The sequence below is a fragment of the Oncorhynchus gorbuscha genome, linkage group LG08 (assembly GCF_021184085.1).
Source record: "Oncorhynchus gorbuscha isolate QuinsamMale2020 ecotype Even-year linkage group LG08, OgorEven_v1.0, whole genome shotgun sequence".
In the NCBI taxonomy this organism is placed as follows: domain Eukaryota; kingdom Metazoa; phylum Chordata; class Actinopteri; order Salmoniformes; family Salmonidae; genus Oncorhynchus; species Oncorhynchus gorbuscha.
In genome coordinates, this window is record NC_060180.1 from 13,913,412 (window position 1) to 13,941,064 (window position 27,653).

Here is a 27,653-nt window from a genome sequence, read left to right on the forward strand (position 1 = left end):
GGCAGTTTGTGTTTTTATTTCATGTCTATCCTGTTAAAGAAAAGCCTCTTAATTCAGTTCCTTCACAAACAGATCATAAAAAATACATTTTAGAAAAATATACATTGATATTAGAACTGAAAACTTACAATTCAGTGTTTATTCAAATATACATTTTGCATATTAGAATCTATTAAACGTCATAAAGGTTTGTTTCGAGTAGGGTATTCTGAGGTGTAAAGACAACACATGTATCTGACCGACCAAATTGCCTGTTATTTCCAAACCCATTAAAAGCTTATTTACATTCAGCGATGGTGTGTGAACACCTTGGGAATTCCAAATTGACCCCTATCCCCTAGGCAATCTGAAACCCTTGGGTAGGTAAGCAATATGGTGAAAACTCCACACCGCCTGTTAGAAGGGAAGGTGAAGAAATGACCATAATACTGGTACCATCTTCCTTTCATATCTACAGGAGTGCCTAGAGTATAGGGGCTAGGGAATAGGGTATAGAGGCTAGGGGCTAACTTGGAATTCAACAGGGAGTGTCCTTCTTGCAGGTATAGTTGAAGAAAAGTGTCAAGGTGATGTCTATGAGAAAAAAAATACTGTTTCTCTCCTCTTCTATTTCATCCCTCTCTCCCCAGTCCATCATGTCCCCCCCCCCCATTCTGGTAGAGAAAAGCAGAAGTTGTAGCATATTCCTGCTGCAGTTCAGTCCAGGTGTATAGGGTGGTACTCAGGCTAAGAGGAGAGAGGGCTTTTTGGAGGTATTAAAGACTATCCCTCACTTTCCCACTCCTGAGTTAGGCTGCACGTCGCCAAGCGAAAGCCACTGCCTTTAGATTCGGAAAGACAACGAGACAGTTCAAAACAACTGTTTGTCCTGCAGGATCTCAAAGTTCAACCAAAGAAGCCATCTGCCAATTCAACATGCAGCACCTTCTATTGACACTTCCACGTGCTTTGTCCTTCGTTGACATTACACACAATACAACATCCCCCCACTGCATATACAAACATCCTTATAATGTTCCAAACACCACTGTCTAAAATCGCTAGGTTCCTCTCTCTGAGGTCATTTTAGCCTGCTCAACATCCACCTATCATACATAAAGGCATCCTTCTTGTGGTCATGAAATTCCAAATTCTCCGGCAAACCTTCAGAAACATTCCTCAGCCTTCATAAAAGGTTATGACAATCCTTTATCCAAAGGCTTCAAGTTGCATTCAGTTCCTCTCGATCTGGTCGATGTCCAGCTCACCCCCCAGCTGGTAGATGTCCTTCTCTGTCCCATACTCACCCTTCCAGGGGGTGTGTCCCTGCCCCATTCTCTCCCCCCCTCCCCTGCATGGGGACCCGGGCCTGGAGTCCAGGCTACACGCTGAGTCACTGTCCAGCTCCTTATAAGAAGAGTCATCCTCCTCCTCGTCCACTTCCTGTTGAGTCTCAGCACATAGGTCAGACGCACAGGCGAAGTCAGATTCTGATTGGCTCAAGCTCCTGGTGGAGGGCGGGGGCATGTATGAGCGACAGCTGTCCGGACCAGAGAACCCAGGGCAGCTCAAGCTGTGGAACGTCTGGAGTTTCTGTTTGAGAGAAGAGATGCGAGGTAAAGGGAGATATAAGTATAACTTTATAACAAACACATAAAATATTTATAGTATCGTCGTCTCACTGTTCAATCTTGATTCAGGTCACAAAACCTATGCATGTACACTTCAGAAATGTCATTAAGTCATCTGGAACACAGAGTTGTTGAGAGAAACCTGAGAGCTTGACCTTTATGGCCTGTGGGTGTGTGACTCCTGCTTCACCGGTGGAGCCGAGCTCACCCTCCCACTAGGGAGCTAGTTTTGTTAATGTTCTGGTAAGTCACTCAGTCCGAGGAAACACAGTGGAATGATGACATGGTGCAATCAGCTGCAAACCACAAAGGTATCCTCTTCCTCCCAACCCCATGGGTCTCCCTGTCCTGCTGCACTGAGGAGATGAGGAGCTAAAACACACAGACAAACGTGACAAACTTTCCTGAAGACTTACAATGATCTATATACGATTCCTCCAATTGTCTGGCTTGACCTAGCTTGGTAAACCTCCTGAACTGCACTGGCCAACTCATACACCCATCATCTAGTTGAACCTTATGAATAATCGTGTGTTGGACAAAGGGGGTTAGGTACGGTTATTGCTATTGCGAAAGAGAGAGAGAGAGAGTGTTTGAGTGTTCCTGTTAAATGGACGTCACAAGCCCTGAGGAGAGAAAGAAAGAAAGACTCTGGAGCAGCTCTCTGTTTACTCATGGTGTGATCTCTCCTTTCAGAGACCAGACATGCGTGTACACCAAACACACTGTGCCCAGGCAAGGTATGCAAAGCAGGCTATTTGTGTTACAACGACATGTGTGCTCAAGAGCGAGAGACTGTGCGTTTACTAATGAGCGTGAGAGAGAGAGAGAGTTTGACCATGTGTTATGTGAAGAGCTGTGCGTGTGGCGGTGTGCACGTGTTTGGTTGTTAACGCCTGACCTTAACCTTCATTAGCACATCCCATGTGGCCCAACACAGGGCTGACTGAGTTTCACTTCTTTGTGTGCCAACTGTCAATGCAAGATACCCCTATGTCTACGCCCATATGTGAACCTGTATCATCAACATACCACATCTATTTTCAGACTGCTGTAGGCTACTCTAGGCATTTAAAGATGGTTCATAGACATCTTTTTACATCTGTGTCAGTATACGTACTGAATGTGGTACTGATGCCTTATTGTGTAATGTTTGCTTCCCTAAAAAAAAAACTGGTCCCCTCATTAAATGACTTTCCCTCCGCCTTCCAATAGAGCCAGACCACAGACATTCCAGCCGTGAAAGGGTTAAGCGTCCCTCTCTCCCAGTAGCAGATGTCGGAGGTGAATAGAGATGTGTTCCTAAAGCCCACGGTTCCTCCAATCCCTCATTCACTTCTTCTGGTTCCAATGAACTGGTAGAGGCTTTTACCAAATGTTTTTTTCCAAAATGTGCTTGTTATGAGAGAAAGAAATAGAAGAAAAAGCATTTCAATGAATATAAAGTGATACGTTCATATAACGTTAATGTTTACCATCTTTGGACATCAGCTTTACATTCGGTGGCTAAAACCTGAGCAGGGCTAACATTCAGACATACTCTGGTACACCTACAATATATTACAATACTGTATGGCAGGTGAACACTGGAGGCCAATGCTTCGCTCTAGTTACCTCAAAAAGAAAATACAGACAAGGAAAGGGCATGGATGTAAACACCAGTATTTAATGGCACCGTTGGGCATTTCTGTCACACACTTTTGTGCTGTTGAGGGCCTCACCCGCTTTCTTCGACCCCTGTAGTAACCCCTCCTATAGCCCACTGAGGAGAGAGAAGGGGGACAAGTGGACGGCAGGAGGAGGGTATTCTCTGCAATATGCTTCCCATTAAATCCTCCTGGGCTACAACCAGGATTTGGGGTAAGGAGCTTTAATACTCTGAAGTTTACCCAGCTTTTTGTTCCTCTAGAGCACCTCCCTTGAGTAACCCCCATATACACACACACAGTCCTGTCAGCCCCTCCAGTCCTAGAAGGTGCATAGCATTTTGTTCTAGCTGGATAGTGTAGACAGCTGCTAGTGTGGGAACACACAAACACACACACACAGGGCTAAGAGGTTAAGGAAATATCCCCCTGGATAATGGGGCTGTGAACAAACAGTCAAAACAACACCCTACTAACAAGCTGGCAAAATAGTGCTACTCCTACAGCTCTTCATCAGCTCTTCATCAGAGCGTATTTCCTAGCTCCATATAAAAAGCATGGTACTGGTACAATAAGCCGCCCCCAGAGAGACGGTGTGTTATGGGGTGGAGAGAGAGAGAGAGAGACCTCCTGGAGCAAACACACACAGGCGGAAAAAGAACAGGACAGGACAAGGAGAGACAGGACAGGACAAGGAGAGACAGGACAGGACAAGGAGAGACAGGACAGGACAAGGAGAGACAGGACAGGACAAGGTGGGGCACGACAAGGAGGGGAGGGACAGTACAGGAAAGGGAGAGACAGGACAGGGAGGGACAGGACAGTACAGGGAGGGACAAGACAGCGCATGGAGGGAGAGGACTGGGAGGGACAGGACAGCACAGTACCGGATAGGGAGGGACATGGCAGCTAGGGACAGGACAGCACACAGAGGGAGAGGACAGGTAGGGAGAGGACAGCACACGGAGGGAGAGGACAGGGAGGGACAGGACAGCACACGGAGGGAGAGGACAAGGACAGGGAGGGAGAGGACAAGGACACAGAGGGAGAAGACAGGGAGGGAGAGGACAGCACAGAGGGAGAGGACAGGGAGGGACAGGACACAGAGGAAGAGGACAGGGAGGGACAGGACACAGAGAGGACAGGACAGGGAGGGAGGGAAGTAGAGCTTAACCAATAACTGGCAGACAGACAGACTATGACTAGTTTAGCAGATACACACATGCACACACAGGTATATAGTTTGCTGTCACAGCAGGGCCCCACGCCACACCCCGCCACCACACCCACCTACTTAGGTGTTCCCACAACCCCGCAAGGACTGCAGCTCAGCTATGCTCGCCATGCCTATCATTCCAGAAATGGGGGGAGGAGAGAAGGGATAGAGCACCCCCCTTCATTTTATGAGCCTGAACTCGGGCCAATGAGGAGATATTAATAGGCCACAAGACTCCTCTGCCAGCCATCCGCCAGCCGGGTAGATTTAGGGAGAAATAAATACCCCCCCTCTCTCTACCCTGCAAGTTCTCTCAGACACGCACAAATACCCCATGGTGGCTGGACCTTAGCCCATTAGCACAACACGCATCCACACAATTCATACCCCATTGCATCAGTATGGCTGAGGGATATACACACACACAACAGTACACACCTACTCATTCAAGGGTTTTTCTTTATTTTCACTATTTTCTACATCGTAGAACAATAGTGAAGACATCAAAACTATGAAATAATACATATGGAATCATGTAGTAACCAAAATAGTGTTATAATTTTTTTTTGATTCGTTTATTTGAGATTCTTCAAAGTAGCCAACCTTTGCCTTAATGGCAGCTTTGCACATCATTATGAAGGATTGTGTAGATTACTGAGGATTAAATAAATAAATAAATAATAATTAGAATAAGGCTGTAACGTAACAAAATTTGAAAAATGTCAAATGGTCTGAATAGTTTCTGAAGGCACAATTTACAAAAGTGGACACCCCTTCAAATTAGTGGATTCGGCTATTTCAGCCATATCCATTGCTGAAAGGTGTATCAAATCGAGCATACAGCCATGCAATCTCCATAGAAAAACAGAATGAATGGCCTTACTTTAGAGCTCAGTGACTTATAACGTGGCACCGTCACAGGATCTCACCTTTCTAACAAGTCAGTTTGTCAACTTTCTATCCTGCTAGACCTGCCCCGGTCAACTGTAAGTGCTGTTATTGTGAAGTTGAAATGTCTAGGAGCAACAACGGCTCAGCAGCGAAGTGGTAGGCCACAAGCTCACAGAACGGGACCACAGAGTGCTGAAACGCGTAAAAATAGTCTGTTCTTGGTTGCAACACTCACTACAGAGTTCCAAACTACCCCTGGAAGCAACATTAGCACAACAACTGTTAGTCGGGAGCTTCATGAAATGGGTTTCCATGGCCGAGCAGCAGCACACAAGCCTAAGATCACCATGCGCAAAGACAAGCATCGGTTGGAGTGGTGTAAAGCTCGCCGCCATTGGACTCTGGAGCAGTGGAAACATTACCTACCCCAACAGTTTGGGGAAGGCCCTTACCGTTTCAGCATGACAATGCCCCCGTGAACAAAGCGAGTTACATACAGAAATGGTTTGTCAAAATAGGTGTGGAAGAACTTTGCTGGCCTGCACAGAGCCCTGACCTCATCCCCATCAAACACCTTTGGGCTGTATTGGAATGCCGACTGCAAGCAAAGCCTAATCGCCCCAACATCAGTGCCCAACCTCACGAATGCTCTTGTGGCTGAATGGATGTGAATCCCTGCAGCAATGTTCCAACATCTAGTGGAAATCCTTCCTAGAAGAGTGGCCGTTACAACAGCAATGGGGGGGGGGGGGGGACCAACTCCACATTAATGATTTTGGAATGAGATGTTCGACGAGCAGGTATCCACATACTTTTGGTCATGTAGTGTATTTGTGATTGTATACAAATGTAAGCAAGGTTTGAAATTATTATGTTTCAGTCAAAGATTTTATCTGCTTAGGCTTTTCAAGATCAATTTGCAGTCTACAAATGATTTTTAATTATGTTCTGGCCCCCTGACCATCCGCTCAAGAAACGAATAGGCCCACGCCTGAATCTAGTTGATGATCTCTGATCTACAACATGCGCTGGACACATAATACAAACACAGATAAAACATTGAGACAGATATTTCACCGGATGTATAAATGTGAAGCATCCGCTTGGCGTTTCCACTCACTACCAAATATGGGAGTGAGGGGAAGCCCAGTGGCCGGCAGTGGGAGAAGATGGAATGATATGGATTTTGGCCGACATTCCTGCTAATTTTCTCATCGATGAAACATTTGATCTCAATAAAATGTTCTGTTACCAAAACTAAAATATATGTTACAAACAGAGTTGACTAAGTTTTGTAGACTTTACTCTTTGCCAAAGTAAAACATTAAAATGAGTTGTTTAGAAGGAGTGAAAAGGCAAATTGAGTTATTGCACATGCTCACGTCACAGAGTAGGCATTCTCTAACGGAAATATGCACATGCATGCTAGAACGAGCCAATAGGATCTCGCCAGCTCGTGCTTGTTCTGCCCACTATGACTCATTTGAAAATGACAGGCTGTGGTCTATCGTCTTTTAGTTATAAAAATGTTATACAAGTCTTTTGATCCAAAACACAACATGTTCCACCGGCTGAATAACAAACATTTTATTCTCACTGTAGTTCCCTTAGATGTAGTCTTGACAGAGGTCATACGAGCGCTGGTAGGTCTACATGATGCAACACCTTGATCCATTTAACCAATCCATGGTAAACCTAGTCCTGACACCTCGCACCTAGTTTCTCTACACAGAGTGGAGTGGAGTGTGTGTGTGTGTGTGTGTGTGTGTGTGTGTGTGTGTGTGTGTGTGTGTGTGTGTGTGTGTGTGTGTGTGTGTGTGTGTGTGTGTGTGTGTGTGTGTGTGTGTGTGTGTGTGTGTGTTATTCACTGGGTAAGGCCCAACTCTCATACATGAAGAAGCATTCACTTTTAATGTTCACCATCACACAGTCATGCCATATGGATACACACCCACAGTGACTGAAGGTGGATTTGCCCTTTTGAATCACTTTCACGTGTAAAAACAGCCTCATCACATTCTCATGCAATTATGCTCGTTAAAGTCGATCTGAGTTGCTTCCCACACAAACCAAAAGGTCAATAAATATGAACAGAGTGACATAACAAATGAACATCTCAATTAAAAGACAATTCAATGATTCCCCCACCAATCCTACTTGGATTGGAGAGGACAGAATTCCATACAATCAAATCTATTCCATTCATTCTCTCTTAATGTCAGGCAGAACAGATTTTGTAACCAGCCTAAAATCTCCGGCTCAACACTTCCTTTTTACCAATGAACAGTTAACACTCCTCATCTGTCCTCATCCAGAGACCACTACACCTCTCTGGGTCTGTCGTACCCCTTGCCCATAAACCTGCAGTACAAATGTTGTCACAAAAATGTGCCTTTCGGGCCTTCATTTAAGGTTTGGCATAAGGTTAGCAGTGTGGTTAAGATTAGGTTTAAACCTGACTTTGGGGCTGTGGTAACTAATGACGACCCAATTAATCAGTACAAAAATAACAACCATGTCCATAGTTTAATACAGTACAGTTATATGGAGCTACAGTACATCTGCAGTGCTGTAAACAGACTGTTTCTGCTTGTGTTTCAGTATAGCAGTCAAGCAGAAAACATCTGAAACCATACCTCTTCGAATAGTACCCCCCCCCAGCCCTGACTTTGCTGATGTCTACTTTATATGTACTTACTATGACAGTGATATGTGGTTGTCCCACCTAGCTATCTTAAGATGAATGCACTAACTGTAAATCGCTCTGGATAAGAGAGTCTGCTAAAGGGTCATACTCATTACCTTACTGAAACCTTACTATACTCAACAGGACTGAGTTTGACTGAGAGTGACTGAGTTTGGGTGTGCGCATCTGTGACAATGTGTTTGTATATCCATGTGTCAGTAGGCTTTTGTGACCTACAGTATTCTGTGTTGTGAGAGAGTAAATACCGGTAAGTGGATATCTGGTTTCATGCGTGTGAGGCTTGAAACTACTGATCAAACCCGCACCACACGATCTCATCAGTCCTCCTCACACAATGCTAAAGCGCAGTCGAGCAATCCCAACCCAAAACAAAAACAAGGTTCTAAAAACTAGCCTCCATTCGGGTAGTCTCGTGGCCAAAAGAAAAGCCTGTGAGCCATTGGAGAGGCGTACTGGGGAATTCCCAGAGAGAGGAGGTAACTGGTGTGGATAATGAAAATGCTCTTGGTTTTCCTCTCTTAGCGGCTGGCATGGACATAGGAAACATGCTAGGCTCCATTACTGAACACTTGTTGATTCAACCTTGGCTATACCCTCAGTGTGGCTAGGAACAGTTTCTTCGAGAGGGGGAAGAGAACAGGAAGGGGGGCAGGGGGGGTTGAGGTTGGATGCTTTCTAGGACAGATTTAGAGATCTCTAGAGAGGACAGGGGACCTCTGAGCAGGGTTGAGGAGGGCGGAGAGGCACACAGTAATATCAGCTAGCTTCATCAGTGTTTACACTGAGCTAGTCCTGGAGGACCCCTATACGTGTTGGGTTTAAATTCCAAACGGTGCTCTCAGCCTATTCTCAAGGGAGATGCATTGGTCAGAGGGATAGGGCCAAGTGAGCCAGGCAAGTCTTGGGTCATTAAAGACTGCATATAGTGCCGTCTCGACATTAATTGGCTGCGATCAACGTGCAAAATTAAACTGTATCCAGTAGGCTATCCATCCAGTCTATATGGAGCCATCAAGTAGTAATCACAGAGCAGTTCCACGACTTCCTCTGACATTACACAAACAAGCCACCCCCAGGCCAGGCAGAATGTGATCCAGCTAAAAATGTAGGCAGGGAAGTGGACTGTGTGGGTTCAACCTTTGCATCGTGTGCTTACCCAACAGAGTGAATGAAATGATAACCGGAGCCGAGTGTGGTAGAGCATGGCGGTGTGAAGCATGACGGAACACAAGAAATGCTCCTTAGTTAATGCCACTTCCCAAAGGGGAGGCTTGAAAACACTTACCCTCTGCGCTACAAACCACTGACCCAGAAAACGTAATACAGCCCGTTTTAATCCCCCACCAAATCACACAGAGAAAGAAGCCTTGAACGTTCCCCATCTCTGAACAGAAGTATTCCTTTGTTAGTCATTTTGTTTGGCCTGATCTAACCTTATGTACTCAGGTTATTAAAGGTGTTAAAGCTGTGTAAAGACTTGGATGAAACTTGATCTATTCTTAATCGAGATGAGTAAATAAGGATAAAGCTCTGTGAAATGTCTGAGTCATTATAACATAATCAAAATCCACTAATATGTTTTGCTCTACAGTTGTCTTTCAGTCAATTGATATGGTCAGACACTCTTGACAAACCATTAGGGTGTGTGTGTGTGTCTCAATGGCTACTAACCTGGGTCATCTTAGCCAGGTCCAGGGAGGGCCGTGGTTCCTGTGCATCCTCTGGTCTCCTGCGCTTCATGCCAATCTTTTTATCGTTCAGGACGCAGGGCTGAGACTTGCTCCGGGACAGGCCCCCAGTCCCCCCTGCCCTCTGTCCAGCACGTCTCCCCATCTCTTGGGTGAAGTCCGGGGAGCTGGCCCCCTCCCTGTGGTGCTCTGGCAGGCTGATCTGCTCATGGGACAAGGAGAGGGGCCTGAGGGAGTGGTGGTAGTGGTGGTGGGAGGGGGATGTAGGGGACATAGGGGAGGCAGTGAACAGGGGGTGAAGGGGCAGGCGCTGGGTGAAGCAGGGCAGCTCCAGAGCCCCGTCTGTGGGGTTGTTGGAGCGTGAGGGTAGGCTGAAACTGGAGCTCCGCTGCATGGCAGGAAAATGACCCCCTGAATAACCTCCACCACCTCCTATACCACCTCCTCCAGAGCAGCGATGCACACTCCCCCCACTGTGGCACCTCCTCTTCTCCACCGCCGTCCACACTCGCGACACCTGAGGTCTCCATGAAGACCGGCAGCCACCAAACTCTTCAGAGAAGGAGAGTGAGCGACACTGGCGCTTGCTAGGGGGTGCCGTGGAGGCTGAAGGGGGGTTGGCGAGGGCCAGGGACTGGGTGGCTGCCAGCTTGGCATCGCCAAGGTTAAGGTCTCGAATGAGGCTGGTGATGGCGGTGGCAGGGCCAACCTCGTGGCCCCAGACCAGGCTCCTCCGCTGGCACTCCTCGGGCAGAACATCCCACAGGCTCTCCAGACTGGCGCCGGACTCGCAGGGCGTCCCTCGCTGGATGGCACAGCCTCGGCCAAGGTCCAGCCACCTGTCTGCCTCTGGAACACATGGACACACTTATAAAACATACAAACACACACATATGAACGAACACTTATACATATAATTTAATTTGACAAAATGTAATCAAAAAGTGGACATATAAATCAGGACAGAACAGATGGAAAGTTATTGTATCAGGGGCCTAAGCTGAAATCATTACGATCATATCATCCTCCTCCTTACTGCGTGTCCCCTCTAACATAAGGCCCCTTATGCCATCTAACAGAGTTGTGAAAAATCCCACTTCATCTCCTCTAGAGGCTAGCTTCATGTGAAACAATAATGAAATGGACAGCAGGGCTGAACTTCCAGGGTGAGGTGCCGTGTGCAGCTTCTTCGCGTATGCGCGTTAGGATGATCAACCGAGTAAATACCCACATGTACCCCAAAACACACACCTCTCTTCAGAAAACAATAGACAGTAAGCAGCCTGAGGCCAGAGGGAGAATAGGCCAGCAGTAGCAGCTCTTGGTTAGAGACAATACCGTGTGAAGCGAGTATGGTCACGTCGGTAGGAGTTTTAATAGAGAGAGATGAAGCGCATTACTCAAGGTCTAGATGCCCGGTTAAGGTGGAGACAGGATAGTAGAAGGATGGCTAGCTACAGACAGGGGATTGGATCGACCCAGGCTGCACTGCTTGACAGAACACTACTTGCTAGAACAGAGCTGCTAGCTCCTGGGTTGGGTAGACCTTTCAGTTGCATAGTGGCTGGCAGGGCAATAGCCTGAGCTTTCTGGTAGTACAGGATTATACAAGCAACCTGGCAGTGTGTCATTAATCAAATCACATTTTGTATTATATAGCATTGCAGTTGTCACAGAACGCTTAGCTAACAAACCCTACGCCTGCTTGTGGCAAGTTAACAGTGGTGTTTGCCCAACACCCCTACGAGTCACAAAACAAACATTCAGGTCAATGCTCTACCACTTGATTGACTGTTGATGGGTTTTTCTCAGACTGAACAAAAACTTCAAAAGGTCCTATGAATGTTGGCAGAGAGGCAGCTAGGTGTCTGGGCATTCCCTTCATTGCTTCTCAACATCTCTTTGCTAAGCACAGCTTATTGCTACCTAACATAATGGTAGCAGCCATCCCAGGGGAAATGTGTCCTAGTCTGACAGCTGGTTTGGTTAGCAGGATAGGCTAGCTAGACTTATTATTCTGTGAAAGTGGATGGCTTCCTACACCAATGATTGGTTTAAATTCAGATAGAATTTGACAAATGACTACGCCAACATTATTTGTCACAGGCAAAACACCTACCACACTGGTTCTAGCTAACTTTGCCACTACTGAGCTCAAAGCTAACACAGAACTCTATTGATACCCAATTGGCAGCAAGTGGCCCACCCCTGTCCAAACCCATCCCTTCAAATGCTTCTCTCCATTTTTGGTGGGCAGGAGTCTTTGTGTCAGTCCCAAAAAACAACAACGACAACATGACCTGACAAGAATGTCTAGCACACAAAATAACAACAGGAGAAACATCTACAAAGCCCAGTGAAAGATGTGTTGAAAAAGGACTGAAATCCCACCTGAAGCCATATGATAGCATATATAATAGTATATATAACACGTCTTGTGATGTCAGCTGTAACAGTAGAAACAGCAGTTGTGGGACGTGCATCCCGTTAACCCCTCGCGGGTACATTGAACAGAAGACAGGGCGGGGTCCAATGAGACTCTGATTTACAGTGGCTTGTCTTTCAACACGGGCGGAGGGGATAAGGAGTGTGACGTTCACCGAACCAAAAGGGAACCATTGACAAAGGCAAAAACAACACTCAGTTACAGTTAAGTCCCAGTGCAGTACACAGCTCTGTGTGACGGCAGGTGCACACCAGACATGAGGGCGAGATGAGACAGGAGGAGGACAGGAAGAAACCGTTATAGGGGAGCTTGTAACGAGGCATCAAGCTGGTGAACAAGACAAAGGAAATGAACACGAGCGAATGGGAACAAATAATGAGACAGTTTTTATGAAAAGCACAGAGGACATGAAAAGCAGATTGTTCAATTCAACCGGTTTCCACAACAGCTCAGGTCAATAAAGCCTAAGAGGAGACAATAAGAAGCATTATGGTGAGGACAGTCTGAGTGAAGGGGAGAGGGATGCACTCACCCACAGTGCCACAGGAGAAGAGGGTAGTCCCTCTGCTCATGGTGTGGCGCTCACGCTGTTGACAGACAGATGGAGGGATAGACAGGGAAAAACAGACAGAGGATATGGCTTAGACTAGGCTCATTTACTCAGACTCCAAACATGTCCGTACATAACTTCAGGCATCGAACACGAAGGAGTGCACACACACACACACACACACACACACACACACACACACACACACACACACACACACACACACACACACACACACACACACACACACACGCACACACGCACACACACACACACACACACACACACACACACACACACACACACGAGAAAATAACAGGCAGGGTGGTGCAGGCTGGCTCATAGAGAAATAGGGCAAAGCAGCAGTCATTAACATTACTAGGAGTCACAGCAATACAGTGTAATGTCAGCATTCAGAACTGCGATGACCCCTTACAGTACACAGTGAAGGTTATAAAGAGGTAAAACTACTCAAATTGGCCCCATTTCAGTTTAAGCCTTTTTACCCAAATTGCTTGATTTGAACACTGAGGTAGAATAATATACAATGTATTTAGAAGGACCAACGTAGAGGCCATATGAACACACCTTGGTGGCGAGCACCTTGCCAAAAACTACAATAGGCTGTATTGTAGAGAAGCCAATAGAAAGCCCAACTCTCATGTTTCCTAGGCCGGTGGAGAGAGAGGCACCTGTAAGGAACTTGTTACACTACTTCAGTTATAGGTCTAGCTAGCAGAGTTTTACTTACCAGCAGCAAATATTCAGTGTCCTTAGCCCTTACATGATCGCCACCTTTCTTCTTTTCCAGTGTTTTTGAGAAGATGATCACCATGGTAGGGCACAGCTCTGCTCCAGTCCGTTCCAGTGCAGGAGAAGGCCGTGGGAAGCCATCTTAGGTGAGGACAGATGGGGAGAAGGTCTTTTGGGCAGTTTGGACAGGCAGACGATCACCTCTCATCTGCAGAGTGTCCTCGATGGTAGGGGAGCGTCTCTCGCTATTCAGCCAATCCCTGTGCAACAACAGACAGAAAGAGAGAGATTTGGTGAGCACACACACAGATATTACAATCCATAAAAATGTGTGCATGTCATTATGGCGCCCGGCATGCGTGGGTGCATATTTGCAAATGGGCACAAATGTGCGTGAGCACGCCGTGATTGCAGTACGTGTCATAATGATCTTTACCATCACACCACCACAGTGTGTCCCCAGGCGCAGGGCGAGGAGGAAAGGAGGATTGGTCCTTGTGGGTGTGTCTGTATAGCAGGCAGTAGGGCCCTTAGAGAGACGAGTCTAAACACATACAGTCAGTCCACTGGGCTGGGACACCAAACACAGTACAGCACAGGCTCACTCTTTACTGAGTCCTCCTCTTCGAATCTTTCACTCACAACACCAGGGAGCTAATCCAAAACGTGCAGTTGAATCCCCCCCCCCCCGACAGACAGAGCTAGGCTATATCAGGAAGAGCATGCAAAACAGCTGATTAGAAAGGTCCAGGCCTTATTCTCCAATCAACAGCCTACTGAGGACAGCTTGCAGTTTCTACTGTGGGCCAACGGACACAGCTACCAGTCTCCAGAGCTCCTCAACTAACACCATGACTGTTCTGGGTTCTCCATAAGATATGGTTCAATGAAGTGGGAGGAGAGTGAGCATGTAAGGGATTAGGATAGAAAAAGGATGGGTCAGTTGGAGAGGAGAGAATGTACTGGATGTTAAGGTTGCATTAATATACTATATGACAAAGAAAGGGGTACTGTGCTTGCCAACTGTGGGAAACAAAGGAGTTGAAATAATGAGGGCATCAGCCCCGTGTGGGCTGTCCTCCACCCAATCCTCCACCCACAAGGGAAAAAGAGACTAGGAACATTTCCCATCCTCATGTCCTCTGCTCTCCTCTCTGGTCTCATGACAGCACGGAGCCAGCCAAACCCTCCCCTAACCCAGACAACGCTGGGCCAATTGTGAACCCCTATGGGACTCCCGGGTTGGTTGTGACACAGCCTGGGATTGAACCCAGGTTTGTAGTGACGCCTCAAACACTGCGATGAAGTGCCTTTGACCGCTGCAATACTCGGGAGGCCAATGTCTGAAGTTGAGGAAGTGTGCAATTGGCATGTTGACTGCAGGAATGTCCACCAGAGATAGTCAGATAATTGAATGTTCATTTTCTAACATAAGCCACCTCCAACACATTTTTGAGAATTTGGCAGTATGTTCAACGAGCCTCACAGCAGCAGGCCATGTGTCACCAAGCCAGCCCAGGACCTCCACATCCGGATTCTTCACCTGCAGAATCATCTGAGAGCACCCACCCGGACAGCCGATGAAACAAACTGTGGGTTTGTACAACCAAAGAATTTCTGCACAAACTGTGCTCGTCATCCTCACCAGGGTCTTGACCTGACTGCAGTTCGGCGTCGTAACTGACTTCAGTGGGCAAATGCTCACCTTCGATGGCCACTGGCACGCTGGAGAAGTGTGCTCTTCCCGGTTATAACTGTACCGGGCAGATGGCAGACAGCGTGTATGGCGTTGGGGGCGAGCGGTTTGCTGATGGCGGTGGGGTTATGGTACGGGCAGGCATAAACTACAGACAACAAACACAATTGCATTTAATGCACAGAGATACCGTGATGAGATCCTGAGGCCCATTGTCGTGCCATTCATCTGCCACCATTACTTCATATTCCAGCATGATAATGCTGCGCCCAAGGATTTGTACACAATTCCTGGAAGCTGAAAATGTCCTAGTTCTTCCATGGCCTTCATACTCACCAGACGTGTACAACAGAGTGTTGCAGTTCCCGCCTATATCCAGCCACAATCAACAGCCTGATCAACTCTATACAAAGGAGATGTGTCGCACTGCATGAGGCAAATGGTGATCACACCAGATACTGACTGGTTTTCTGATCCACGCCCCTACCTTTTTTTAAAGATATCCGTCACTACCAGATGCATATCTGTATTCCCAGGCATGTGAAATCCATAGAAATGGGCATAATGAATTTCCTTATATGAATTGTAACTCAGTCAAATCTGTGAAATTATTGCGTTTATATTTTTGATCAGTGTATTTTAAAAAGATGAGATGTTGAGGATTATTATAAATACAACTATGATGTCATACAGATAAGCCAAACACCTGTGAGTCCAAATGTGCACTTAACATTTCCAAATCATATATTGTCACCGTTTAAGATCACTATATTTGGTGTACAGCTACAAGAAAACATGATGTTATACCCTGGGTCACTCTCAAGAATGAGCCTGTTTGTTTATTGTGAGGAAAAGTCACTGTGGCACACACACCTGACTCCTTTCTATATACAACCAGTTTCTCTGAATTGACTTGCTCAAGTCGAACACTCAAAGATCGTATTTTAGAACTTAGTTAGGCCTCTTGGCATAGGAATACGAACCCAGATTGCAATTTATATTGGATATTGGACATTGGATTGCTTAAACTACTGTAATGGTGGTATGGCGGGGGACGCAAGGTTGTGTTCCGAACTAAACAACTACAAGTGTGCTTGCCCTGGTTCCTATTCCAGTACCTTGGGGTGGCAAGGTAGCCTAGTGGTTAGAGCGTTGGACTCGTAACCGGAAGGTTGCAAGTTCAAACCCACGAGCTGAGGTACATATCTGTCGTTCTGCCCCTGAACAGGCAGTTAACCTACTGTTCCTAGGCCGTCATTGAAAATAAGAATTTGTTCTTAACTGACTTGCCTAGTTAAATAAAAGGTAGAATAAAATTTAAAAAAGTTTAAGTCTCTTCGAGTCATAAAAGTGCATTGAAATTGCGGCCACATGGAGATAGCAGTTAGTCCTTTCATTAAACCTACCCCACATATTCCAGGAATAGTCTTATCATGTTACCCAGAGTATTTTGTTATCAAAAAATGTGGCGAAAAGTACAGTAGATGTTTGGATTTAGTGTTGTGACCTGTAGTGGATTATTGTTGTTATTGTTGCTGAGGCCTATTATTGTTCCATCACTTTTTCCAAGATATTACAATTTTAGCAACCAGAAAATGCTCCTCCATTTCCTGGTTGCTAAACTTCTAATTATTTGCCTAATTTAAGTTTATGGTGGTAAAACAAGACTCCATTGTGTAGAGAATCATTGTACCATCTAAACCACTGTGAAATCTCTTTTACATAAACAAAAATATTGTATTTTCAGCCGTTTGAAGCTGTCGTACAAAACCGAAAGTACAAGACACAAAAACAAAACTTAAGAACTGGAAGCATAGAAATAGTGCACATAAGAGAGACCATTTCTTAGACTTGCTTTCAATGAAAATGACAGATCTATAACTTACATTTCTATGTGAATTTGGTCGGGTCGCCCAAAAAGTTACATAATGCAGCTTTAACCTTTAATATTCATCCAATGTCTGCCATGTTTTTGGATGATGTGATGCTGGTAATCGCTACTCGCCCTGCTTCCTGTGCACGCGTGAATTGTGAATGGGCCCTGTAAGGTTTTGTGGCACAGTGTTTGGTGTCCATCACTGATTGGATGTAGTTACTGCACAGGAGAGCTATCACTCTCTAGTTAACACTGGGTCAGCCCTTTCTCATGTTGAGGTCGTAAAGCAAGGCTGGAGAGGTCACGGCATACCAAGCCGCCCTCCGGCCATCCCCCCAGCACCCATTGGCTGCTCACTTTGTCCAAAAACGACACCCCATCATGCAACAGGAGCTTGGTGAGAACACAAACAAAGCAACTCTCATTCATTAAACTTTTTACTTGACATCGTCTGACTTGATGTGCGGTAAAACGGCAGTTGATTTTGGCCTTCAAGTTGATTCTACACAAATAAAGGCTTTATCTCTATGAGGACTTTGAAAGGCCATTCACTTCTTTATCTCTGAAAGAAGAGCAGTGACAACCCAGTCCTTTAACTAGGGGGGGGGGACAACAGAGAAGAAACACCTTTCTTGAGAAAGAGTTTCCAGAGAAACACACCTTGAGCGAGGTTTCCAGGGCACTGACATGTAAACCCCCACCCCCACACACACACACACACAGGAGTGCAAAATGTGTTGCCATTTTAAATGACCGACACATACACAAATAACACTTCCCCTGTGCTCACAAGTCAGCACTCTGTTGCAGGGTGTTGGTGAGCAGCAGCAACCACCTCATTAGCTAACATTTGATAAGAAAAACCGCCAAAGGAAATCCACAAAGCCTTGTCAAAGCTATAATCAGTCTCTCACACACAGATACTGTAGCTGGTGCCACACACACACACACACACACACACACACACACACACACACACACACACACACACACACACACACACACACACACACACACACACACACACACACACACACACACACACACACACACACACACACACACACACACACACACACACACACACAAAATCAGAAAAGGAGGAACACAGTCAACTTGTGCAATATCCCATCTTGCTTTCACATCCACTTTTATTGTCCACACAGTAAACATCAAGATGTCGTCAACACATCCATCCAGATGTGCCAATGGTTTATTTTCAAACTACTGCAACATCTCTCTGCATTTCCTCACTACAGGACATTGCTTCTGATTGATCTGTACAATTCCTAGTCTACAAGGGCAAGCATGCTACATATGGATGTGTAACATATGCTGCATTACACGGACATGTGCTCTTGTAGGAAAAGGCCAACCTCTGACCTGGATGTTAGAAACTAGGACAGTCATATCTAGACAGTACATCACTTCCTTATCAGTGGAGTACATTAGTTCAAACTTGAGAGATGGACTTCAGACACCGCAATGCCTGTTCCTGTCCAGTGATGCTATGCTTGTCAAAGCTGATTTAGCATCACTTCTTCTTCGTCTTCTTAAATTATCACTAATCTATAGAACAAGACTGAACCGGGTGGGTCCAAGTGTGAGGTAATAAAGGAGGTACAGACCAGAGGCCCCCTTCTGGAAAAGCCTTTGCATTCCAGGGCTCTTCACACATCAGGTACCCTACTAATTACCTCCGCTCTCATCCCCTCACCCCTCTCTCCCTCAGCATGTGGTTTCTCCCATTACCCCTGACAGGCTGCTCTATGCACATTAACCAGGCCCTAATCCACCAGGGATATGTTACATGAGAGTCTCCAGACCAGACCACGATGGTTAATCCCACGCTCAGGGCTCCATCACAGCTAAGGGGGCCACTCCTACGGTGTTTAAATAGGTGACGTTATAAAGAAAGTCACTTCCAACCCCATAATCACACGTCCCGGGTACCACTCCTCTCCAAGACAGTTACATAACACTGCAGGTCTCGTTTTGTGGGAGCTAGGGGACGAATGGTGTGGGTGTGTTTGGTGTGGAAGGTGATGTTCTGACCAAAATATATTATTTTGACGGTATGGCGATATTTTATGTTTCTGAATAATAACAGTTCTAAATATGTTTTATGAGTAGTGCATTACTCTAGACCGGCAACAATTCATTCTAAAGGGATAGTTTTATACTCAACCAAATTAGGGCAAAACTGACAGTGAAGTAGTCCAATTTCATACCGGTATACTGCTTATTCACAATATATTTCCCAGCCCTAAGATGATGGGAAATTATGGGAATTCCATTGAGTCATGACATGCTCACCTTTCTCATGAATGAGTGTATGACTTATTCAACCAAACATCCATTTGTTACTTGCTTGGTAACGGTCTCGATGACTTTGTGTGTGTTCGTGTGCATGCTTGGAACGAGGGTAAGTGGGTTACGGGCCTTGAACAGACAGACTTTTCACTTAGTCGGCTCTGGGATTCAAATCAGCAACCTCTCAGTTACTGGCTCAACGCTCTTAACCGCTAGGCTACCTGCGGAGCATCATCACAGCAAAATCTCTGTGGATAATAGATGGATTAGGCTACGTGTTACTCTTTCCATACAATACTTTCATACTAATATAATGGCAGACGATCACCTTCAGCTCTTTTATCATCTTAATGTAAATGTGTGAGAATTGGATTTTCAGCAGCTGAGAATGCGTTGATCTTTCTGTACTCGGTCTTACCTCCGCCAGGCTGGCTGTCACGCGTGCGTGTGTGTTACTAACGACCTGTAGGTGTCTACTACACAAATCTACAGGTGTGTCTCCTCATGACGCAGGGCCATCACAGTCTCATATTGATCCTGCAAAATGATATATCAGAGATGATTGCTAAGTATTTCACAGTAGAGTGTAAACACTGTCATAATCAAAGTTCCTACGTCCACATAGTGTAAAAGATGAAGGTGTAGGGAAAAGGGATTGCCAAAACACACCGACACTAATTTAGCTACCATTATGACCAAATGGAAGAAACATGATTTCGCTCAGCTCATTAAACCTCAATTGTGAGAGGCGAAACATCTTGGCAAAGAAACTGTGGCAAATACTGTGAAGTGCAGGCCACTGCTTCAGAACTAGCATGGAAAACAGGATCTGCTTGCTAATACTTCCATTTAGACTGTCTACGCCATAAAACACTGGAAACACACGATTGCTTTTTTTTTTAGGGGTGTATAATTGACGGATTACACTCTAGACAGCATCAACAGAAAGTCTATCCAAACCTTGAGTGATTCAGACAGGAAATATGCAGTGTCGTTCAGAAAAGCAGGGAGAAAGGAGAAGGATAAACAGAAGAATGACTCCTTTGTCATTCATAACAGACGTCTTATGATAGTGAATGACACAAAAAAAAAAACATGAGGTCACTTCAGTTGTCAGAAGGGAATTCAGGGTGAATGTCCATTAGTGGTGGTTGTCCATCTCATCATAAGGCTTCTTATCAGGCCTCACACCAATCAGTGGTAATTAAGAAAATGAAAGGAAGCCATTTCAGACTAGTGGTGGGACACACGGGTGTGGTGGTGGGACACACGGGTGTGGTGGTGGGACACACGGGTGTGGTGGTGGGACACACGGGTGTGGTGGTGGGACACACGGATGTGGTGGTGGGACACACGGATGTGGTGGTGGGACACACGGATGTGGTGGTGGGACACACGGATGGTGCAATGCGTCACAGGGCTTGTCTTCCCTTCCCAGAATGCTTTTAATCTGAAACCAGATCTAGTCATTGGCAGGGGGTTGGGGAAGGTTGCTCTGGTGTATGCCAGAATGCCTCCTTTCTTCTCAGCAGTCCATCTTAGACTCTGTGGGCGTTCGAGACGTAACATTTACAAAACGCATCATGTAAATGAGATGTACACACAGAAACGTGGGGGAGACCGTGGAACATTACTTTTTGTTTTGAACTCGGCTCACAGCTTTTGACGCTGTGGGCGAAGCAGAGCAGTTATGACTGAAGGTCACACAGAAAGAGAGAAAGAGCTGTCGTTAAATTCAAATGTGTGCAACACAGAGGCACAGACTGGCATGGCTAACAATCCTTCTTTCTGGAGGCTTTGCATAACGCCTCGGGCCAGGAAACCACAGAAAGAAAGAGGGGAGAGAGCAAAGGAGAGAGATAAAGTGAGAGGGCGACAGAGAGAGAGGGAGAGTATGGTCCAGTGCCTCGCAGACAGGCACGCAGCTGCCCACTCAGAGAATGAAGCCTTAATAGGGACTCGCGCACACAAAAGCCTTGCAAATGTGTGCGTCTTAAGCACACACAGGAGCACAGAGTGATCCCCTTTAAAAACCAACTCTGCTTAATTATCTCCATAAATTACTGCAGCTATCCCATGTCCAAAACAAGTCCCTCTTGTCTGCCTACCGCCTGCCTAGCTATCTGAGACAACCCTGTTCGACTTGACTGTCTTTCACATGTAGATTCCAGCATTTCAGATTTTACTGTGCTAAAAATAAGAAATTGAAGCAAGTAACGCCATTTTTTAACACGTCATTGGATAGTTTGGGAGATCGTGATTGTCATGCAAATCTACTTTGGCAGGAACATAGGCAGAGATTCCTTGAATGAGGCCTATACTCTGGAAGACTGTAAACACAGTTGTACTATACCATGCAAGTGCATACAAAATAAGACATAGCACAGTTGTTTGATATCAACAGATCGTCTGGAAAGGTTTGAGGAAGATATGTTCTTCAACCTTTGTGACACTAAACAATGCTGCGTATAAAAAGCAAGACGAAGCTTAGGCCATGTCTAGACTTGACAGTTCATGCAGCTTTTGCATCCTGATACCAGAGTTCCGATCATGGAATTCCGAACACGTCGTGAATCTACATTTACAGTTGAAGTCGGAAGTTTACATAAACTTAGGTTGGTGTCATTAAAACTTGTTTTTCAATCACTCCACAAATGTTGTGTTAACAAACGATAGTTTTGGCAAGTCGGTTAGGGCATCTACTTTGTGCATGACACAAGTCATTTTTCCAACAATTGTTTAGACAGATTATTTCACTGTATCGCAATTCCAATGGTTCAGAGGTTTACATACACTAAGTTGACTGTGCCTTTAAACGGCTTGGAAAATTCCAGAAAATTATGTATTGGCTTTAGAAGCTTCTGATAGGCTAATTGGCATCCTTTGAGTCAATTGGAGGTGTACCTGTGGATGTATTTCAAGGCCTACCTTAAACTCAGTACCTCTTTGCTTGACATCATGGGAAAATCAAAAACAATCAGCGAAGACCTCAGAAAAAAAATTGGAGACCTCCACAAGTCTGGTTCATCCTTGGGAGAAATTTCCAAATGCCTGAAGGTACCACGTTCATCTGTACAAACAATAGTACACAAGTATAAACACCATGGGACCACGCAGCCATATTACCACTCAGGAAGGAGACGTGTTCTGTCTCCTAGAAATGAACATACTTTGGTGTGAAAAGTGCAAATCAATCCCAGAACAACAGCAAAGGACCTTGTGAAAATGCTGAAGGAAACAGGTACAGAAGTATCTATATCCACAGTAAAACAAGTCCTATACCGACATAACCTGAAAGGCAGCTCAACCAGGAAGAAGCCACTGCTCCAAAACCTCCATAAAAAAAGCCAGACTACAGTTTGCAACTGCACATGGAGACAAATATCATACTTTTTGGAAAAATATCCTCTGGTCTGATGAAACAAAAATAGAAATGTTTGGCCATAATAACCATCGTTATGTTTGAAGGAAAAAGGGGGAGGCTTGCAAGCCGAAGAACACCATCCCAACAGTGAAGCACATGGGTGGCAGCATCATGTTGTGGGGGTGCTTTGCTGCAGGAGGGACTGGTGCACTTCACAAAATAGATGGCATCATTAGGGGGGGAAAAATGATGTGGATATATTGAAGCAACCTCTCAATACATCAGTCAGGAAGTTAAGGCTTGGTCACAAATGGGTTTTCCAAATGGACAATAAACCCAAGCATACTTCCAAAGTTGTGGCAAAATGGCATAAGGACAACAAAGTCAAGGTATTGGAGTGGCCATCACAAAGCCCTGACATCAATCCTATAGAAAATGTGTGGGCAGAACTGAAAAAGCATGTGCGAGCATGGAGGCCTACAAACCTGTCTCAGTCACACCAGCTCTGTCAGGAGGAATGGGACAAAAATCACCCAACTTATTGTGGGAAGCTTGTGGAAGGCTACCCGAAACGTTTGATCCAAGTTCAACAATTTAAAAGGCAATGCTACCAAATACTAATTGAGTATGTAAACTTCTGACACACTGGGAATGTGATGAAAGAAATAAAAGCTGAAATAAATCATTCCCTCTACTATTATTCTGACATATCACATTCTTAAAATAAAGTGTTGATCCTAACTGACCTAAAACAGGAACTGTTTACCAGGATTAAATGTCAGGAATTGTGGAAAACTGAGTTTAAATGTAGTTGGCTAAGGTGTATGTAAACTTCAGACTTCAACTGTACATGTGTCCACCCTACCCACACTCTCTGTTCCCGCACTATATTCAAATACCAGTACGCATTCTACAAGTGGAGGAATAGTCTAAATATGATAACACAACAGAAGCTGATGAAAATAGCTAACTACTGTAGTGAAGTAGCCAGCTAACCTCTGTAGCTAGCCAGCAAGCTAGCAAGCAATGCTAATGGGATTGCAAACTCGTTGGCATAACTCTAGACGAACAAAAAAAGCTTTTCTAAATATTAGCTAGCTGGCTAGCATTGGAGGCCAGCAAACATGTTCTCCACATACTAGGAATGCGTTTCCTCCAACGTTATAATGAAAAGATGCCCGTCTGTCCCAAAACACAAGTATTCTGGAGATATGTGAGAGGAGTGCTTTCGGTAGCCTGATTGTGTCCAGACTGTGGAGAAATCGGCACACAATGCCTCCCTGACCATATCCTGAAGTGATTAGCCGGATCTGAACACAATCAAACCACAAAGCGACGTTTGTGTGTCTAGACCCGTCTTTTCAATGCAAGATTCGTATTCTGATAGCATGTCACATGTAAGTGTCAAGTGTAGACACAGGCTTAGTCATCATAACTGTATTTCCCACCATAGCTGAGAAGTATGAACCAACACACAAACAAAACTGTTCTTTCCTCAACAAACAGCCCTTAGACTGTCTCAGACACACACAGGCCTGGTGGTCTACCCCTATCAACATCCCCTTTGCAATTAGATACTAGAGCTGATCCAATCTCAGCCTGACTTTCCACCTAGTTTGCCAGTGGAACGGAGATTTGTTTTCAAGTGAATGAGTGATTTCACATGCAAGCAAGAAACGAAAGGTCAACTCTACTGTATGTACATTCACTAAAACTACACTTTAGTTCATTTGCCAATAACATTTACATTTACATTACATTTAAGTCATTTAGCAGACGCTCTTATCCAGAGCGACTATTTAGCAGACGCTCTTATCCAGAGCGACTTACAAATTGATAACCACCTCAGTAAAGAGAGAACAGGGGTGTATAAACCCACATAGGCATACCTCCTTTCAGGCTGTCCCTGTACGGTGAGAACAGACAAGTACACTGTAAGCATTCCATGGAATTTCAGGCCTTCCTGGTACAAAACCAGTCCTGTCTGGTATTTAGTTCATGAAGTAAAGATCAACCATCTCTCCCACAACATAACAAGAGGGTAAAAAACACATACTCTAACAATAACTTCCCTAGTCCCAAATGAAACGACCCTGGCAAACCCAGTCAAAGTGTTCCATTGTCAGTGGTACTTTAATCAGTGTAGGCCTACCCAAACATTCTGTAGTCACGCAATTACATTACACACTCCAACGATGGTCCAAAACAGGACTCCAAAAACAATGCAATCTGACAGTACAGCATTTCCCTGCCAGCTCCTGAATCTCAACACTTTGTTTCGTTAAGAGAGCGTAGGGGCGGTTTGGTTGTCTGAGCTCCTTGAAACTGAATTATACCATTCAGAACACCTTCAAAGTTGCATATAAAGTAGTTTGTTCACAAGTCTACGTGTTTCATTCCACTCAGCAACACAAACAAAGAACAAAGTGACTCATATCAAGACATCCCAGCTGCGAAACCTCCTCTGCAAAACCACAAACGAGAAGGATGATGTTAATTACAGAACTCAATTACAATAAAAGGCTGAAATATGTTGAGTGGGAAGTCTTATGAAAAGCATGAGCTGGCGCACATTCAAAAAAGTTAGTAGAGGTGCTGACTAACGGCGAGTAAACTGTAGGCTATAAAATAAAATAAAAGAGAATCGGACACTCTATATACAAGCTCCCAGTAATTTATTAGGTATACCATGAACATTTAGGCATCACAGTGCCTTCTCATGTGCCATCACACGAGGGGCTCCCGAGTGGTGCAGCAGTCTAAGGCAGCGCTTGAGGCATCACTACTGACACCCGGGTTCAAATCCAGGCTGTATTCCAACCAGCTGTAATTGGGAGTCCCATAGGCTGGCGCACAATTTGGCCAGTGTAGGCGGTCTTTGTAAATAAGAATTTGTTCTTAACTGTCTTGTTTAAAAATCACAGTGATGCTGAAACATTGGTTTACCCAATAAATTACCGACAGCTTATATATAGTGTGCAACTCTATTATTAATTTTTAGAGCCTAGAGTCTGAAGTCTTGCCCAGTGTGTTTGTGTGTGTGGCCTTACGGAAAACCCACATGAATTTCGCGTGCAGTGTTCCAAAAACACGTGATCACATCCCAATGGGCACCAACGTATATTCCACATTGGTTCAATGTCATTTCATTGAAATGACATGAAAACAACATTGATTCAACCAGTGTGTTTCCAGTGGCATGTGATCTTATGTGAAGTTAATGTGATCATGTTTTTACGTGTAGTTCCATGTTAAGTGTTCCCAAAACACTTGTTTACATGTGCAATTTAACTTGAAATCATGTGATTTCACATGTGAAATCATGTGGTTTTTCTGTAAGGTTGTGTGTGTGTGTGTGTGTGACTCATGAAACACCTCAAATGACTATCAATCTTTTCACAGGTTGCGGTGCTTAAGAGGGTGTCAATAAAATGAGATAAGAAAGCCACACTTCCCTCCAACTGGCAGTTCTTGAAACAGACCAGTGTTACAGGTACACAACATGACTTAAAAGTGGGACAACTTACAAACCCCAAAGTGCCTACAACAATAATAATAACAACATTTCTAGACACATGATCTCTACAATTCCCAATCTGTATATTTGAGGGTATGCAGGTGTAAAGGATGGGCTACTGCACACTGTTTGCTAAGAGAGTACCTCCTGATTCGGGTCACACCATGCTTGAACCCAGGCCTTGCCACCCTCGTAAAGCATCTTACCAGTCAGCACCACACTAAAAGCTAGAAGTCACACTCAAGGCTGAGAAGTAAGTTTCACACATCCCCATTTGCTACATTCCCCCCTCAAATGTACTCAAAAGCTGCCCCAGCATTGAGCTGAGCACGACTGTATATCTGGGTCAAGGCACCATTGTAAAGATCATCATGGCTTGATTAGCAAGTATCACTTGCTCCTGATTTGGCTCACACCAAGGCTCAAACCCAGGACTGCTGCCTTGCTAGCACATGTGACTACCCTCCTGAAACTGGCTTAACAGTCAGCACCACACGAATAGGTAGCAGTCAGCTGCAAGTGGCAACACTTAAGGCTGAGAAGTAAGTTTCACACATCCCCATGTGCTACACAGGCATGGTGAGAGCTGCGGAGAAAAAAAGTAGTACTACACAAGGTTGGGGGGGGGGTTCAGTTGAACCGGGTTACAGAGCTGGAGCATTGAATTACAGGAAGGCTTTGTCCCAGTTGCCCAAGCACTGCGCACCACGCAAATGATCTCTCATTCAACTCCTTTCTATTCTCTTATTTGACTATGCGCTATTCTCCTACAGTGGAAACATGCGCAACCGGCAGCTAGAAAGCAAGCAAGTTTACGCAGCATCGCAACACGGTATTTAACTTGTTCCTCAATTACATTGTGCAGTAGCCTATTTTAAGATACATAAAACACGATAATCATTTGTGTTGGGGTTACAGCCTTTCAATATCGTCCCTGAAAACACAATTTCCCAAGCACTTTGTTTCCTGCTATTATGATAGCATGGATCACAAGCAAGCAACACTTCCCGGTTTATATTGTTGACAACATTTAACTTTCTCTAGACATAAGAAACAAACGTATATGCTTATTTCAACTTCTTGCAATGGAAAAAAGCTCAAGCAAACTTCAGCAATCAACAAACTACTTTGGGCAACAAAGACACCCCAAAAAAGGATTAGCATTCATTCTCAAGAGTGGCCTACCAATTCAAAGAAAATATGATGTCGGGATGGATGGCTTACTACCTGGCCAGCTGAGAGTCTGTCGAAGTTAAGTCATCTTCGATTTCCGCAACAAAGGACCAGAAAAGTGTGTGGATCCTCATGCGCACTACTGCCTCCACAGCGGCGATAGCAGTGTGGGACTGAGAAACTGCCTGAAACCCCGTGCTCGCTGGA

The 27,653-nt window shown here is 45.1% G+C and overlaps 1 protein-coding gene across 2 annotated transcripts; it reads right to left on the reverse strand.

Annotated features, from left to right (window-relative positions):
* Positions 1-27,653, reverse strand: LOC124041224 (protein FAM53B-like). 2 transcript variants are annotated; one of them, XM_046358571.1, is made up of 5 exons: positions 27,501-27,653; positions 13,506-13,767; positions 12,737-12,791; positions 9,742-10,607; positions 1-1,572 (listed from the first exon to the last, which is right to left on the reverse strand). In XM_046358571.1, the coding sequence occupies exons 2-5, from the start codon at positions 13,587-13,589 to the stop codon at positions 1,213-1,215; spliced, it is 1,365 nt and encodes a 454-aa protein (XP_046214527.1). In that variant the 5' UTR covers positions 13,590-13,767; positions 27,501-27,653; the 3' UTR covers positions 1-1,212. The 2 variants fall into 2 exon arrangements, with proteins under 2 accessions (XP_046214527.1, XP_046214528.1); XM_046358572.1 differs by lacking the exon at positions 27,501-27,653 and adding an exon at positions 13,944-14,194.

Coding starts and splice junctions, on each gene's coding strand:
- LOC124041224 (XM_046358571.1), bottom strand. CDS start 13,589: ATGGTGATCATCTTCTCAAAAACACTGGAAAAGAAGAAAGGTGGCGAT. Junction 10,608..12,736: donor CTTCTCCTGTGGCACTGTGG/GTGAGTGCATCC, acceptor CATGTGTTCCAG/AGGCAGACAGGTGGCTGGAC. Junction 1,573..9,741: donor ACCTGGCTAAGATGACCCAG/GTTAGTAGCCAT, acceptor TCTCTCAAACAG/AAACTCCAGACGTTCCACAG.